Source organism: Taeniopygia guttata, chromosome Z (genome assembly GCF_048771995.1).
Source record: "Taeniopygia guttata chromosome Z, bTaeGut7.mat, whole genome shotgun sequence".
Lineage (NCBI taxonomy): Eukaryota > Metazoa > Chordata > Aves > Passeriformes > Estrildidae > Taeniopygia > Taeniopygia guttata.
The window spans coordinates 14,249,496-14,267,917 of NC_133063.1; the positions used below are offsets into that span (position 1 = coordinate 14,249,496).

Genomic DNA, 18,422 nt, shown 5'->3' on the forward strand with positions numbered 1-18,422 from the left:
AAATTTTCTATTCAACATGCCTCTTTTTTTAAAAAAAATTTTTTTAAAATATATTTGTTTTCCCTTGGAAAGCAAGGGGTACCTGATGAGGAAAGCTGTAAATTCCTCTGCATTATGATTGAGTACAAGGCGCTCCACTGGACACCTTCCTAACTGAGGCCATACTGCAGTGCACTGTGTAGCTGCATGTGGTGAAGGACTTGCCTGTCCTGCAAACACTCCTGCACCTTCTGCACCCACCCATGGATTTTCACCCGTTCACTGACAGCTCCGAGCTTTGCTGACAGCAGCAGTGTTATCCATGTAATCCAAGGTGTGGGGAGGTATCTTGTGTGACCCCAGAAGTCAGGCTACACTTATAAAGTTTATACACGGTTGTTGGGGTGTGGTTTTAGTTCCCCTATATTATGGTTTCTCCCTCTCCCCCTCTTTATGTTACATGGTCCGTCCCTCCTTCTCCTCCTCCCGCTTTCGCTGTCAGTCTTCCCTCTCCCCACCCCTAATGGGTAACCTTCCACTGAGTCATTCCCCTGACCCCAACTCGGGCCTGTCTGTCACCCTGAGGCCTCTCCCTTCTATCCGGAACCTTCCAGCCAGGGCCTCAGGTGATAGGCTGATCCCTGGGGACCCCGCCCTCCCTCTCACCTTATTGGATCCCTCCTTTGATTGTCACTCCCTTCACCACTCCCTGGTTATTCCCTATTGGTCCCCAGTTGTTCCCTCCCATGCTGCCACCCCTGTCTATAAACCCCTACAAGCTGTACTCAGTTGCCTTTTGCGGCATACCTGATTCAAGCTGAGGTTGGTCTTTCAGGCTGCCAATAAACTTGGAGCAGCGGTACCCTCAGAAGGACGACTCCCGTGTCTTTATCACCGTCACACAAGGTCCTTTACTGGTCTGGCCGAGCTGAACTCACAGGTCACACCCCTCACCCGCGGTGGTCATAGGGGGTGGCCTTTGTTGTCAAGAGTGCTGAACACCGAGCTAGTCGCAGACCAAAGGAGGCACCACGAGACATGGTTCCGCCTAGTTGTGGTCACAGTCTTTCCCACAACTTGCTGAAATAGGTGGCAAATCCCGATGAGGTATTTGAATTGTTTTCGGCAGGTTTTGGCTGAAGTCCAGAGTGTGTCATCTGTTATTTATTGTATCAGGTTGGAAACTACTACCTTAACAACAAGTAGATGGCACAAACGAAAGGAAAGAGAGAAAAATACAATAACGAAAAGCATAGAGTATCTGCTGTGGAGGCACTTAAACCACCAGGAAGCTCTGGACATATTACTCTTGTTTGCTTTTTTTTTTTTTTAATATCTACACAATACTTTTTCACAGTCCATTGGACATAATATTGAAAAGACTTGCTCCATTTTCAAAATGATTGTATTATTTGCCTAATTATATTGCCACATCTGTTTGGATACTGGGTGCTATAAATTAAAAGAGTCTAAGCTGTGGGTAATTACAGACATTCAATGTTTGGCTTTCCAAGTTCTGTGGGCCACAGGTGTGCCTGAGAACAGCACTCAGAAACCCACAGTAAGAAAAACATTTCTCCAAAGATACACTTGAATTGAAAACCAGATTTCCATCCATTCAGACTGGAAAGTTTTTTTTTTTTAATGAGATAAAAATACCAAAGCAGATGTTACAGAGGGCAGACAGAATCACTAGCACAGGTATACTGCTCATTTAACACATTTAGTACTGCAGTTGTGAAACATTGATCAAACCAGAATACCAGGGGATTAGGAATGATGGAATGCTACTAACTGCAGTCCTGTTTCATTTCTTCTGCTTGTATTTCCTTAGCAAGCTGTGCAGGCAGAGCTAGCTCCTCTTTGCAAATCTGTACCATACTGTTGTTAAAGCCAAATAAGCAAACAAGCAAACAAACCAAAAAAGCCACTTCTGCAAAATACACTAAATCTCAATTTACTCTCCTATCTGTAAATTTCCACTGAATATGAACACCGTCTAAGATTTAGTGCTTCTCTCTTTATATTCAAGTATTGCTGTAGTACTTCAAGAAGGCCTTTCAAGATCAGTTCTTGTTCCATTTGGGCATTCATTTTGCTATGTTGATTTTCAGAACATCTTCATAACTCTCTAAACTATCTAAATAGGAGGAATTGATTCTGGAATGCTCTATGTCCTAAACAACTTCATGATTTATTTATTCTGATTGATTAGCTTTTTGGTAAATTTCAAAAAGCAGCACATTATCCTATCTGACAGCAGATTACGAACTGGCCTAAGGTTAGAAGGAGTTAGATGTAAAAGTCTTAGCAATACATCTTATAACACATTGAACTAACCAACTTGGTTCCACTTTTAATTTTCCTTAAATTAGTCTTTACTCCATTATTTAAAATAAAATTTTAAAAAATTTAAAAAAAGACAAAAGACAATAACCTGTCCTGGTGTTTGAAAAGCTAGGCCTTTTACCTCTATGACACTTAGGAGTTTTAAACAGAGATGTAATGGCTTGTATCTTCAAAGACTATCATAAATCTTTGTCACAGAGAGGGAGAGACATAAGAAACATTGAAAATTGTTTTTTGGCTCTCTCCTTTGCAGAATTGCTATAATTTTCTGAAGAGCTATCCCTGGGTAATTCATTTGTCAGCATGAGAGTTTTATTGGTTTTTAATATATTGGTTTATTTTTATAAGAGACAGAGGAAACCCATCTGGAGTACTTGTTTGTTGGCTGACAGTGCTGGTTGCAGCCATACAGTTCTGTACAGACAAGGAGTTGCAGAGAAAGCCCAAATGGCTTGTTTGATCCTCATTTTTATGTTGCTCTAGTTTTGGCTGCCCTTCTGATTGCCCACGAGAAAGATGGCCACAACATCACTGTACATTTTAAGACCATCTCATTTTGTTTATAGAGCTCTTCAAACAGAAGGTCACTGTAGGTGTCTGCTCCAGCTGTTGCTCTGTTCTTTCCCACTCACTGCATTTACACTCACAATGTCCTTTTATTTATAGTTTCACCATTCGCCCAGCCTGGGACCATGACAGGGTCATTTGCCACTAGAGTTGCTTTTATAGGTTGAAAGTTCAAAGGATGTTTTGTCTCTTTCATACACAGAACTGCAGCTTAGAAAAAGGGCAAGAAAAAGGGCAGTCCTTCCTCCTTTCTTCTGTCATGGAGACAGATGTCCTCTAAAACTGCATGCAAGATGCAACCCACATTTCAGATCTGCAGTCAGTGTGCTTGCAGTTTCCTCAAACTGTATTATTTGAGTAGTGTAAGGTGGTCAAAACTAGCAGTTTGCAAAGAGCTTTGAGGGACAAACAGGAACAACTGGAAGGTAGCAACTTTATCTCATTCTCCACTCCAACAGAGGTCACAATTTTGATTTTGATTTGTCACAAATTGGCCTGCTGGACCCAAAGCCAACTTTCTGTGTCCTTGGTCTCCCACAGGACCTGGCACGAGGCCTGTTGTTAGTTGAATGAGCACCACTGGATGAGACAAAATTTCTGGGTAATAGTTCAGCAAGTCTGATTCCTGTTCAAGGCAATGCTTTCTGTTTTCTGTATTATAAGATCAGAATACACACCAGCAAAAGACATCTTGCCAAAAGCCACGTGCACTTTTTGCCATGAGTGTGCACCTGAATTCCTGCCACTTGCAGATATCCTGCAATCTGATATTCTATTGACATTTCCAAGCTTTGTCTGTCACTTTTTCAGCAAACTTCATCTGGATTTCAGGTTGCCCATAAAACTTGGGCAACTGGGTTTAGTAGCAGAAATTTACAATGTAAACATCTATTTAGAGGAGACCTTATTTAGAGCTTAGGAGACTAACCCTCTAGTTAGAGGGCCCTTTTAACAGAGAGTCTTGCCTTTAAAAATGAGTAAATAAGAGTTTCTACTTCTTTTCCTCATGCAACTGCATTGAAAATATGAACAGCAATAAATCAAGTGCTGAAAAAAAAATGGCAATGTACAGCTGCGCTCACCTCCTGCATAGAAATGACATTGGAAAAATCACACACATTTCCCTTTCCCTTCTAATTGACCTTGTAAAATTTACTCTATAGGCTCTCTAAAATGCCTTTTAGGGCTGCAAAATCCCAAGAAAGGTTCAGACCATGAGAGTGCAAATGTTAAAACAGGCAAGGAATTTTTAAAAAATAATGCAGAAAATGCTACATCCCATCCATCCTTGTTTACCCCTCCTACTGTGTAAAAAGATAAGTTCCACTTGTTAAAATGCTTACCTTATCCATCAAAATTCTTTTAAACTGTTCTGCAAAGTTGTGCTTGCATAGGGGATCTGGCATTCACATTCATTTGTCTAATGTATGCTGACGGTGTTCATCTATAAATATTATGATAACAAGGGGAACAAATCCTGTGTGGGTTATTTCTGAATTTGTTTTGGTTTACCTTTCTGAAGGACTAAAAGTTGTTTAGATCTTGTAAGAAAAATTCCATTGATTTCAGGGCATAAATTCATCCTATATATTCCAGACCGTTTTCCTGAATACAACTAGGTAGAGTGAGAATATTATGCGTGTGTTGTGTTATTTCGTAGAGTAAGAAGGTTGAAACAATTGCTTGATGTACAATGGACATTACTTAGCAAGACATCTGGTTGTTTCTCTCTTTACAGTTCTCCCTGTTTCTGAGTAGATGAAAACAAGTTTTCTTGGCTGGTTGGTCTTCGGTTTTGGGTTTTTCTTTAGTTACAGGGCTGGCCACAGAAAAGGGTGAAGGGTATACAATATGATTTCACTAAAAATTTGGTATATTTTTGTAATTGTGTAAAATTTGGTGAAAAATATCTGAAGGATGTGGATATAGGTGTTCTGGGTCAGTCATTAAGGTCTGTTAATTGACAAGTATTTTATAGCTGTAGTGTATTAAACAGATCATTGTATAAATGATGTGTTGTATCAACTTGTTAGCCAATGCTTAAAACCAAGTATACATGAGTCTGTGGCTTATTATCTGGTATGACTCATGAAGCAACAGTGAAAACATGGCATTTTGGAAGGTTTTTTATATTTTTAAAGAAAGTCCTTTTAATAGTTAAAGAAATTAAGCAACAGCAACAACACACAAACAACTTTAGCAAGTCTGTTTTTCTATTCCCCAAAGACATCACTCATCAGTATCAGTGATTTCAGTGGAAACAAGACTTGATGCTAAATAGTATTTCTCTTCACATGTAGCTCACAATCTTCTGGGTCTTGAGGAGAAGGAATTTCTTTAACTAGATGAATGATGCACTTTGTCTAGATTTGATTCTTAACATTGTATTTTCTCTGACTAGTTAGCAATGTTTGAATGCTTCATAATCCTCTTCCATGCCGTTTCCTTAATGGGTCAAACATAGAAGAGTTATGATTATTCTGTAGATTTCATCTTCTAATATAACAATGAGTTTATTGAACAAGTATTAACTGTTCAGTTGGGTTGGAAACAAACTGGGCCTGAAGAAGCATATTTTGACTTGGTTTTAATGCTTGGAAGAGCTTGAAAGAGAAAAGGAATAGTAGTTTTCAGCTAAACTACAGGAAGCATCCACTGATAGAGGGGAGAGTACAGCTGACCTGTTTGTAGCAGGGATTAGCAGACTCCCTGACTCCCTGCTGGCTTGTAGTACAATGGGGTCCAGTCCATCCACAGCCACAGCTGAAAATATTGGGTTCTTGTTAGCGTTATGTAAACTTAGTTTCTTTGGGACACATTGCTTAAGTATTTGGAAATAAAAAAACAAACAAACCAAATCAAGAAAAAATAAGAAAGAAAAAAAGAAAAAAGAAACCTCATTTAAATATTGTTTACTTAGTGGGGGAATTAATTTACAGTGGTTGAACTGAGTGACAGGATTAAGGATGTGATCAAGTTCTCCATTGCCTTATTATTATTTACCTCTGTATCACTTGCAATGAAAAGGCCAGAATTTCTAAGTGTGTATCTTGATAGAACCCCTCTCAGGATTCATTCAGTTTTTATGTCATCATCTCTTCCAAATCAGAGAATCTCAGGCAGGCTGCTTCCCTCAAACTCTGACTTAAGGACAAATTTACTGTTTTGTTGCTTCCTGCTGGACCTTGTCAACTGCAATATTTCTGTTTCAGGTGGGTATGTGACACATTCCCATCTGTTCTAGTGCTGTAATGTATTTCATCAGAAAAAAATCAGTCCCATATTAGAGTGACCAACTAGCTTTTCTGTGTATTATCATTTAATTCATCAGCAGACAGAGATTTTCAGCAGGAATGTCAGTGTTAATTTAAGGAACCCACCTGTTTCTACTACCTGTGAAATATTTTGATCAGAACTGACTGGAAAATTTTGCTCAGTTGAAACTCATTTTTGCACTACAACTGAAACAGCTAAAATATTTCACAAATCATTTTTGCTTTGATATGCAGGGAGATTTGCTTCAGAATTAAAGTTTTCAACACTGGTAAACCTACAGTTTGAATTTTAGCACTGTACTTGCGATTTTTGTCACAATTCTCTTTTGCCAACGTGTTTTTGGATCAATGCAGGACAGAAACTCCAGAAACTGTCTCCTAATTCTGTATTGTTACTCCTTGGTGCTAATTTTGGTTGGCTCTTTTGCCTCCAAGAACATTTAGTATTTCATGCTTTTCAACTCTGATTAAGATTTGTATTGCTCTGCTGTTTGCAAGCAGCATGTTAACATGAACATGAGCAAAAGATCTCAACCTTGGCTTTCATGCCTTTCATGTCTTTCTAAAAATGGCATGAAAACTAACAGCAGATGTTTGTCCTTCTCTGGCTTTCAAAATTTACATCCCAAATTTGTACTGCTGCTTAATGACTCAAGATAGTAAATCATGTAATACCAGTCAATGGAAGCACATTCTGTAAGTAGCTTTGTGACATTTCTGCTCCTAGGATATATTCTATGTCAAAAGAACAGAAATATCGGCAATATCTGAATGCTATATATAGGCCATTCTGTACCCTCTCAGTCTGGATACAGAAGGTTTTTCTTTTCATCATTTCCCACTTTACATATATCTCAGAATCAATCTCTTTTGTTTTTGCAGTGTCTGGGCATTGCTTTCCCCACTGCTGCAACCACATTCTTTTGAGTGTTTCACGAATATTCTCTTTCCTCCAAATTACAGAGAAGAAAGTACTCTCCTAGCCAGCATTCCTCATGGTTAGGTCCAAATATTGGATTTTCCTTTCCCCTCTCTGGATTCCTGCTAAAATCCCATTTGCCATTTCTCTCAGTGCAATGCCTGAGGTCCAGGTATCCTGACTCCCACAGATGTCACTGGGATTTTCAGCACTGCAAAAGAAGGATCTTTTCTCATGTTTTGTGCTTTGTTTGGAAATCCCTCTTCATCCATGCTGATGTGACTGCCCTGTGTTGTCAGACTTTATCAACCCACATTGCTCCTACTATCTTCTTGAGCACAATGACATAACTGAAAAAAAAAATCAGGAAATAACAAGTGTTCAATTAAACTGTGCCATTAATTTGCACTACTTTTCACTACTGCCCTTTACAAATTAGATCGCACTGCTGTCTTGACACAATTCATAGTGCAAGTATGACTTCGCCTTGGTACTTAGGCTTACTATCAATAATACCCTTCAAAAGCACAAAGAAAAGCTGATTTCTTACCTGAACAAATGCATCTAATTTCACTTCAAAAATCAGATGTGTGATTAAGTCTATTGCTAAAATAAGAATGAAAAAAAAAAAAATTAGCACTAAAACAGGTCCTACATCTCTTTCTGGAAGCAGAAAAAATTGATATATTTTCCTGATTTTCTACAATTTCTGTCCAGCTGCAGGCAGAAGGGAAAATGCAAAAGGAACATGGAATTGACGTTCTCCTTGCAGTTATGTTTCCATGTTGAAGAATTATGAAATTCAGAAACTGTTGAAAAGCTTTGGATAAACATAAGACTCTCACTGCTTAGAGGCTAACCTTAGGAATTTTCTGACAACTCGGATGATTTTCAGGCCACAAGAATTTCTAAAATATTTTCCAAAATGTTGAATATGCCATATTTTAGCCATTTGAGCTGTATATATATGGCTTGATCAAGTGAAAAAACCTGTTATTTAAAATAAAATCAGTTCAAAAATGCTGTCAGGAAGATGGGGGATGGAAAGAATTCTTAAAATACTTGTCTTATAAATGACAAAAATAATTTTGAAACAGATGCAAGCAAGGTATTTTTTCTATAACTTTGAACTGTGTTAAGCTTCTACCTTCAAAGACTTTAGTGGTAGTTAGGCTTTTTCATTAACTTCTGGACTTCACACTCTATCAATCAGTAAGGTATCTTTTAGTTCTGTTAGTGCTTTATGATTATATGCATAGGAACTCCCACAAATTGTCAGTCAATTGTAGAACAGAGCAGGAAACAAAATATATATCTGTCCCCAGTTAAAAATGTGTGGCAGAAATATAAGAGAATGTGATGGGCCTAATCAAGCAAGAAACAGCATTTGAATGTATCATCTGTTCTTCTAAGAGTGGTAGTTTGGCTTGGAATAATGCTTTTCAAGCTCTGGAAATACCCATATTACTAATTAGCGATATTAATTCATCTCTGTGATTAAGGATCCCTGTCTTCCTTTTAAAACTACATGTATTTTAGACATGGGGTACTTAAACTAGAAGTTTGGCACTATGGATGGATTTTCTAGAAAATATTGTTAAATACTGCATTTTAGAGGCCAGTACATGCTTTTAGTTTTGGCAGAAAAAACACTTCTTGCTGTTTAATTTTTATTTTGTTTTGTTTTTATCTCATTGTTGCTAAATGCATTGGGTTTTAGTGATGTGTACAGGGAGTTGTGAATGGGGAAACAAAACCAACAGATCCATGGAGCAGGAAAAATAATGTGCTGGCTAGAGACCAAAGGGGATCAGCCAATTACTTAGGAGAATAAAAAATTTCCTCTGATGACAGACTTTTTTCTCTGTTAGATGTACAATTGCATGTACAATGTTCCCATGGTTCTGACTGTGGCAGGCATTTCATTTTCACTTATTACATTATTCCTGTCTGGTTTAGACCAAACTAAATTGTAAAAAAGGGGTCTTTTGAGGGCACACTTGACAGTATAGGAGAGTTATGCCTTCTGGGGAAAAAAGTGTTTTCTGCTGATGCAACCTTTTACTATAATCCCATAGAGTGTAAACAGAATGTAACTTTTTAAATTCAATTTCAGTCAGAAAGTTCTAATTGTGAATCTGTCCTCTGGTTCAAGTACTTTCCCTTGTCCATTATATACAATGTACTCAGCTACTAAGATAAGTCTTCCACACTGCTTTATGAAGAAATCCCCATTAAGTGTTTATCAAAGCATTGTATCAATATAACGAATGATGAGTATATGAATAGCATTGCTCCATTGAAATAATGAAGTAACATAAATTAGCACTACCTGACAACCAGGAATCAATGAAATGATGTACATGAAATCAGCTCAGGGTATATCTGATCCTTGGAATGATTTTGCCTTTGATTAAATAGTATTATAGCAGTGCTCACAATTTGTCTTAATTCTGGGAAGTGATGAATTTTTCTAGGCTCACTTATCTAGCTTCCTTAAAACTGTAGATGCACAAAAGTGCTAGATTTTGCTTATGGAACCAAGAATAAAATTCTGGTAGGTGACTGGTAAGTTGCCTAACTTCATAGATTTCACCTTAAATTTTTTCTCTGAATTTGAATCCATGAACTTGCAAAACTGAGGAATGAATGATTTTGAATAAAACTCCAAAACTAATTTGATCAACTCAGGTTTCTTTCAAATTAAAAATTCGAATTATATTTTCTTGAATGTAGCTAAAGTTTAGATTGGCCAAAAAAAGGTATATTTTTGGTAAGAAAGTATCATTTTCTATTTCCTTTTTCTCCTTCAATATAAATCCTTCATTGCTCAAAATTTGAACTTCATTCAAACCAGACAATTTTAGGTCCTTAAAAATGTTTAAAATGTTTACTTAACATTACTTCCAAGTGATATAGTACATTAGTAAGATTATGTTGTCTCCTTGTCTTTTTTCATTCTCAGGTATCTTATAACTTTGGGGTTTCTTTTGTTTTGGCCTGGTTTTTTTTTTTTTTTTTTGTTTTTGGGGTTTTTTTTGGTTTTTTTTTTTTTTTTTTTGTTGTTGTTGTTGTTTTTGTTTGTTTGTATCATGCAATACCATGACAGTGTTGGTGTTGCAATTTTAAGACTATCAAATGATGGATTTGAAAAACAGTCTTTTTTTTTTCCTTACTATGACTTTTATATTTTTAATTACAGAGGAGCAATTCAACATCATCAAGTTTTTGACTATTTCTCAAAAAGGTCCAACTCCTAAAATCTCTCCTGAAAGAAACTCAACATTTGCATAAAGTCAGTATATGCATACTCTTCATGATGTGGAGAAAAACTTAGATAAATCTAAAAGATTGAAGCTAAAACTTTCCTTCAAATTCAGAAATGCTTGACTTTGAAACATTTATCTGTAGATTATGCTACTAGGTGAATACTGAAGGCACAAGTTTCATTTTGCTCCACTTTTCATTGCAAAAAACCAACAAGTGCAAGTGTCTGTCTGGTACGGAGGGATCATCCAGAGCAGAGAGCCACATGGAACAATATCTAGAATAAGTGGGACTTGGGGATGTATATGTCTACTTTTAAAAGGTCTCAAAGCTTGCAATGCAGTCTGCAGTACTACTTGTTGCATGTCCAGCTCAGGGCAGTGCCAGGTTCCATTTTTTCTGGCACAGAGAAAGAGTCAGCCTGGCCCGGGTGCACCAGCAGAAGCTATATCTTGAAAGCTTTATTTTTAAATTTTACACCACTGCCCTGGGACTTAGCTTGTACAATGTTAGGCTGTTTGTGTTGAGGACATGGTCACACATTTCTGAACACAGTGAAAGCACTTAGTTTCCTATGCTAATGATTTGTTTGGTTTGGTTTGGTTATGTTCTATCTAGGCTTTTATAAGCACTTCTACAACCACTACAAGCAGAGTATAAAGCAAAGGTAATTATCATACCAGTGTTGGTGTATCTTGCCATATTAGCCTTTGTTTTAGCAAATTCTCCAAGAATATTTGAGATGCCTAAATCCGTATCGTGTAGCTGTCTTCAGTGAACTGCTGGGTGACTCTGCAAAAGTTCTGTCTCCCCTCTATATGCAGCTTTTCCCTTATTTCACCATAATACTATCACTGATTCCATATAGTGCCCTAATCCATTGCAAATATCAGTTAAAATATGTCAGATGCTATGGGATTCTGCAGAGTGCCTTATGTAAGTATTAGATAGCACTACACTGTTGTTGTTACTATTATTTTTTATTTTAGATAGTGCTTCCTGATGGTGTTTCTGCTCCAGTGACAATGTACCAAAACCCTGATGATATTACAAAAACAGCAGAGGAACTTGTTTGTGAATCACTGGAGTATGTCACCTTTGGAGATGAGATTTTTGGATGTTTCATCCATGAAATTCTGATTGAATTTGCTTGTGTATAAATGTCTTCCAAAGACTTCAGCCAAGTCTGTCTGGGCTCAGCCTGTTCTTTTCACTTTTTCATAGACCTTGGACGTCAAACAAGAAAGAGACAATGGGTTGTTAAAACCAATATGGCACCAGTATATGAAGAGAGGAATATGAAAATATGAATATGAAGAGAGGAATACACAAGTAAAGTGTAGTGGTAAGAACATAGTATGGTTTTCTCTGCTTATGAGCCTTGAGCTGATCTCAGTTTCATGTCTGGTTATCCTTTATCCTCTCTCCAGCTGCCTGTTTTCATGACCTTGCTAAGGAATTTTCCAAGACCTCTACTCCTTCAGAAAAATTGGCCAGCAATTTCAAATGTTATTAGTGGGGGAGAGGAAGGACATAAAACGAGAATGTACTGTCACAAAGACATCATTTCCTTGGATACCATGCTAACAAAATAGAGTAAATATTTATACACAGCAGCTGTTAATGATGAGCATTAAATGCAAGTATAAGAAAGGCAACAGATTTGCTAAAAGCAGAGGAATTAACATTTTCCTCTAAGAGAAATGTAGTTACTGAAAGCCTGAAGTAAAAGGTTTTGTGGGCCTAATATAGGGTCTAAGAAACTTATATTACCATTTTAGCATAGTCTTGAAGGTCAGAAATAATTATGGTTATTTGATATTTATGAATAAAACGATAATTTGCTTTATTTCCATTTTGTTTGCAGTATATTTTCATGGTTTCAGTGAGTGTTTTGTGTGTGTTTGGAAGGAAATTTGCAAGAAGATAAAAAGAAATTTTTCAGAATGTAAAGTACACACTGGGCTTTGGGAAGCCTGCAATTACAAACATTTTTTTTTCTTTCAAGAGCCTGTGAATGGCTGAGCAATATTCAGTATGGGCTGTAAGAGGCAGCAACATAGGAAAAGGATACACAGTAATTCTACACTGCTGAATTGAGTCCAGAAGACAAATGTTTTGACTGGATGCCTGTCAAATCAAATTGGATGCTGTTAAAAGGTATTTCAAGGACAATGCAATCACCAGGCATAGTCATTGTGAGTTCATAAAGGGAAAGTCCCACCTAATTAATTTGATACCCATCTAGAATAAGGTAACTTGCCTAGTGGATGAAAGGAAGGTGGTAGGTGAGGCTTTTCTTGATTTTAGTAATATTTAGTAAGATTTTGGTAAGATTTTTGATGCTGTCCCTCAAAGTGTTCTGGACAAGCTGCTGTGATGATCAGGTTCACAGTGTGCTGGACGAAGAACTGGATGAATGTCAGAACTTCAGGGGTTTTAGTGTATAGGGCTACATCTGCCTGGTGAGCAATCACCAGTGTTCCTCAGGAATTCACTGTAGGACCAGTTCTGGTTTATCAAGTTTATCAATGATCTGGATGCAGGACTTGAATGGGCCATTTGCTGACAACACTAAACTAGGAGATGCTATTGACTCTCTTCAGAGACAAGAGGCCTTCCAGAGGGATCTGAAATAGATTGGAGCAATGGGTAATTATCAGTGGCATGAAATTTAACAAGAAAAAATACAGAGTCTTCCCCTGGGATGCAGTAAAGCTGGGCACAAGTATAAGCTGGGAGAGGAGTGTGTGTAGAACAGCCCTGCAAAAGGGATCTGGGGGTGCTGGTTGGCAGCAGCTCAGGCTGAGCCAGCAGCGTGTGCCCGGGCAGCCAGGAGGGCAAATCCCATCCTGGGGTGCATCAGACACAGCAGCACCAGCTGGGATTGGGATCATCCTGCTGGATTCAGCCCTAGTGCAGCCTCACCCTGAGTCCTGTGTGCAGTGCTGGGCCCCACAGTCTGAGAAGGGTGGGAAGGTCCTGGAATGGTCCAGAGGAGGACAACTGAGCTGGTGGAAGGGCTGGAAGGCAGATCCTGTGGGGAGAGGCTGAGGGCTCTGGGCTGTCTGGTTTGGAGAGAAGGAGGCTCAGGGGTGACCTCATTGCTCTGTACAGCTCCCTGAGGAGGGGACCTTGGGAGGGAGGGTCTGATCTCTCTGCTCTGGACATTAGGATGTACCTCCCTGCTGAGAGGATGGTGAAACACTGTCACAGGCTTCCTAGAAAGGTGGTTGATGTTCTGTGCCTGTCAGTGCACCTGGACCATGCTGTTCACCTTGGGCTTTAACTTCTAGTCAGCCCTGAAGTGGTCAGGCAGCTAAACTACACGATCTCTTTAAGTCCTTTCCAACTATTTTATCCTGGGCTAGGCTTGCTTCTGCTATTTAATCAGATGGATTTCTGTTCATTAAAAAACAGTAATTTTCATCTGTATTTTAATTTTGCATGTTCATTTAACTTCTTCATTTCAAAAAGTATTTGTAAAATGCTTGTATGAAGATAGCAAGGACTCTATTAATAAATAATTGAGATTTTTTGCCAAATGTGATGGACAGTCTCTGTAATCTTCTAGACGGAAAAGAAATCACAAAATGTATCCTGCTGGCTCCAGAAATTCCTGTCTGCTGCACTGAAGTTAATGACATCTATAGACAACATATCATAGACATATATTATAGCACCATTTAGGTCCCAGCTTTCCACACATCTCTCATATACTTGTTGTTATAAATCTCAAAAGAACAACTAAGGATTGAGCTGAGATCTCTGAACTGAAATAATGAAAATTACAATACATAAAATGATATGTATCTTTCCTGCAGTACAATCAGATTTGACCCAGATATGCAAATAGTTGTAAAAAATCACTTTATTCACATGGGCTCCTATGAGTTGGCTCTGCCATTGAATTCAATGAAAGTGCTGATACACTTATGTTCTTTTATGTCAGAATTGGACATAAAACTATCACTTGAATATTATCGCCCAATGTAGCAAATATATGGAAATAATGAGACATCTATGCTGGACATTTCGGCATTGATGGTTTGAAAAGCAAGGAATAGAAACAGTTTGTTCATCACTCCATAAAGGCTATGTTTTCAAGTGATTAAACTGAAAAGTGTTATATTTTGAAGTGTTATATTTGTGTGGCTGTGCAGCAAATAAATATAGAATGCAAGGTATGTTATATATTGCATGTACACCAAAAGCTGTTGAAGTTTCTGGGGGAAGTGTACATTGAATATGAGGCACAAGTGTGGAAAGTAGGGTTTGTGTTTGTCATTAGTAGAAGTGCCTATTTCTCTACGCATGCATATGCTCAATCAATACATCCTCAGATACAGCACAGATGCAGTACATGTCTCTTTCCCAGTTCATCCACTCCAAGCACATTCTGAGGCCTTGTCCCCGGAGAGCCCTCTGTATGTTTGATTTGCATGTGTTAGTAGTTCCTGCAGGGTAAAGCAACTCCTACAGAGCAGTGACTTCTTCTACTCTGCTTGAGTCAGTGGAGGTCGCTTGGGATTCAGTCATAGCAGCAACAAACCTGAGGACTCTTGCCTGCAGCTTGTCATGATCCCAACAATATAGCTAAATTCCTTTATTTTCCCTCTGACTTTCACACCAGTTACCTAACTCATGTTAAAGAATACACTTTCACCCTTCCTACAATGACAATGTTTTGTCACTGTAAATAAATGCTTATCTGACATACAGGTACCCTAGTAACACAGAAATATCGTTGGTACAGGCATGGATTAGTGAGTAAGAGACGGTTTCCAAGGTTTGCCAAGTCCTGTAATCTGTGACAAATGACAAATCCATGTTTCCTGTCTCACACTGATTTATGGTTGTGCATTCTGCGCGAGTCTTGCAGGCTGTTGAGCAGAGAGCTGAGCAATCAGCTTGGTGTTGATTTGTTTCTCTTGATGAGCATAAAGACACTGTTACTTGCTGCTCTTGCATGGTCAGTCAGTACAGCATCCTTGTTTAACCTTTCAGCTCAGGCAGATGGTGTGATTCATTGGGTGTCCTGAGCAGGCCCAGGAGCTGGACTCGATAATCCTCATCAGTCCTGTCCAACTCAGCATATTCTAGGATTCTGTAATTTTGTTTAACTATTTGCACAATATTAGGCTGGATCCTGCTGACTTCCAATCTTCTAATGATAAATTAGAGTGCTCTCTCCAATGAAAAATTAACCTAAGTCTGCAAGAAGACGTTTCTCTTCCTTTGACTTCTCAGAGAAGTTAATGAGTGGATCAGCCACCAGCTGATCCAAGCCAGAACTCCATCTGGTTATTTTCAGCTTCTTAGGGCTGCTTCAACAACTGTCTCCACACAGTGTGCCAATTTTGGTCCCGACCCAAGCCACGCGTGTTGTAATCACATATCCTCTGAACAGAGAAAGACAGCTCTCCCAGGATTTTCCTGGGAAGCTGTGAGAAGCTGTGAGAAAGCTCAGAGAAAAGAATGAGATACAGTTCTTATCTTCACTTGCTGTGCCTGTTGTGCACATGTGGAATGTGTTACGGAGATTTGTTTAACCAAAGGGTGATTTCTTAATTGGTCACTGGTGATGGTGTTTGGATTCAAGGACCAATGTGGTCTGTCTGTATCAGACTGTCTGCAAGGGCAGAGTGTTTCCTAATAGTATAGTATGACATAATAAAGCAATTGATAAGCCTTTTGGAATCATGGAGTCAATGCTAATTTTTACCTGACGGGGACCCCTGCTATGATACACGTGCTAGAAAAAAATCCCAAAAAACTCCATAGGTATCCTATTGCAATGGTGGCAGGCCATTGGGAAGACCACAAACAATTCTAGTTCCCCTCAGATCTGGCCCTTTCATGAAAAAAGGCCTTTCGCCATGGCCATCTTTCTTATGGGCTTGGTGCCAGGGATGTTGAGCCAAAATTTCTCTTGGGCATGTAAACAATAACACAAGTAATGGCAGTGCAAAAGCATTAAGTGAAAGGCAGGCCCTTCAAGAGTGTGCTGTAGCTGCAGTTATTCCCAAAGAGGGCTTGTGTCCTGATTTTTCTGCTAGAACTAAACCTAGTTCGTTTTTCTGAGCAATGACAGAACAGAAGAGAGATAGAAGGAAGAGCACTGGACTGGTGGAAAAAAAGAAATTGGGTCAGAAATACAGTGTAGTGCACAAAGCAAAATACTTAAAGGATCTCTTTCTTTCACATACACTGATTACATTCCCCTGTTTTTCCCTGTGAGCATGCATGTGCATAGTCACATATATGTCATGCCATCATATGGGTGTCTTGAGTTACCTTGAAGTTGGTCTTCAATATGGGCCACAGAAAATAAAGAAAATTGGAGAAAGTCAGATCTTGTCCTTGAGCTCCTTTCAGGCATAAAAGTGCAAGTGTTCACTAGGGGTTTTGAATGCATAGTGTGCAGGCCAGTATAGAGTTGAGTGAGGATTTTGCTGGTTTGTTGCTTTTTGGGTTTTTTTTCTGGTGCTGTAGGGGTTTTTGTTTGTTTGTTTGCAGTTTTTGTTTGTAGTTTTGTTGTTTGCGTTTTGGGTTTTTTTTTTTTTGGTTTGGTTTTGTTTTTTTGTTGTTTTGTTGGGTTTTTTTTGGGTTTGTTTTTTTTTTACTTTTGACTATTTTTCATTGTATTTTTCATTTGTTTGTTTCATAGTGGTTTTTTTTTTCCCCAAAATCACAATTTTTTGAGTAAACCTAAGACAATTTACAGCTGTGGAATGCAAACTTCAAATCTTTGAGTCACACAGATTTTAGTCATTGTATTAGTCACATGCTCAGGCAAAGCAGAAAATCACTCTAGGAAAAAAAAATCTGTCCAGTTAGCTCAACACTACTAGATTAAAGAAAAGAAGAACTATGCAGTGCAGGATAGCTTTTAAAAATACATTGTATTCAATCAGTGGATTACATCAGCAGTTGAGTCAAAGCCTTACTTTCACAAATATTGGAGCTTCAAGTCTGCCTAGACAAGTAATTTACAGCAGGGGAAAAAATCTAAACCATTGAATCTTAATGTTGTAAACAGTCTGTTATCAAGACTGGTAATACAGACAGAGCTCTACTTTTCTCAAGGACCACCCACAAGAGAAAGAATTTGATATGGCAACTTGCCTGAAAAATTTATTTATGATATCCCAGTATGTGGTAGCTGCATGAAAGAGCTGTATGAGTGGGGAGTGCTTTGCTGAGGGAGCAGCTGATGGGATTGGCCTTGACAGTGACTTCAGAAATGTCAGCCCTCCTAAAACACAGAATAAAGACAGGGAGTCTTCAAATAATCTCTTGACTATTCTGCTCTGTCCTTTGGTCTTTCCAGTATTATGTCATTTCAAGGATCCCAAGTGAATCATAACATGTGTAAAGGGACAGTTGTCTTTCCCCCTGCCCCCTTTCTTTTTAAACAGCCTTCTTGATTAAGAGCCTACTTGCAGACCTGCTGCATTGTCTTTAAGCCAGGGGAGCATGTATCCTGGTACGTATGGGTTTCTGAAGGCAAAGGCAGAGTTCAGCATTGCAACCCAGAGTTTTCCAAAGCGAGACACACTATCAGTCACTGTCAGCAGTTGCAGCAGGGGCATGGCAGACATCTGGTATAAACTGCCCCTTGACATCCCCTAGCACCTCCTGAGACAGCTGTAGGACAATGAGAGCTTTCTAAATCCCATTTTCAGTCTTGGGTATTAAAGCTGAATACCAGCATCCACACTTACACCTTTTAGAACAGTCTATGTGATCTACATTGAAATTTCTGTCCAGCTTGCTGAGAGATTTGGGAGATAGATAGCAAAATACACTTCTAGCTTAAGTCTTCTACATAAATTTTGGTGTATTTTAACCTTACAGAAATTATTAAAATCAAGATTGACTGAAATGTTATATAAAGTATATTTTGATCTAAAGCTATCTAAACTTTTCCAATGTTTCAGATCTAGCTGAATTTAGACATTTGTCATGAAAAACGGAGGCAGTCACACCAAAAAGGAGACCTCTTATAAAACAGTTCTCCCCTCTCTACAGTGTTTTGAGGTACAGATTTTAGTGGGTTTTTT

The 18,422-nt window shown here is 38.6% G+C and overlaps 1 protein-coding gene across 1 annotated transcript; it reads left to right on the top strand.

Moving 5' to 3' along the window:
• Positions 1 to 439: 439 nt before the first annotated feature.
• Positions 440 to 13,901, top strand: HSD17B3 (hydroxysteroid 17-beta dehydrogenase 3). The gene is given in 7 exon segments (XM_072922348.1): positions 440 to 549; positions 815 to 896; positions 4,707 to 4,833; positions 5,297 to 5,363; positions 9,206 to 9,291; positions 10,986 to 11,038; positions 11,346 to 13,901. Coding segments are annotated over 7 exon segments (696 nt in total). The 3' UTR covers positions 11,517 to 13,901.
• Positions 13,902 to 18,422: the final 4,521 nt, after the last annotated feature.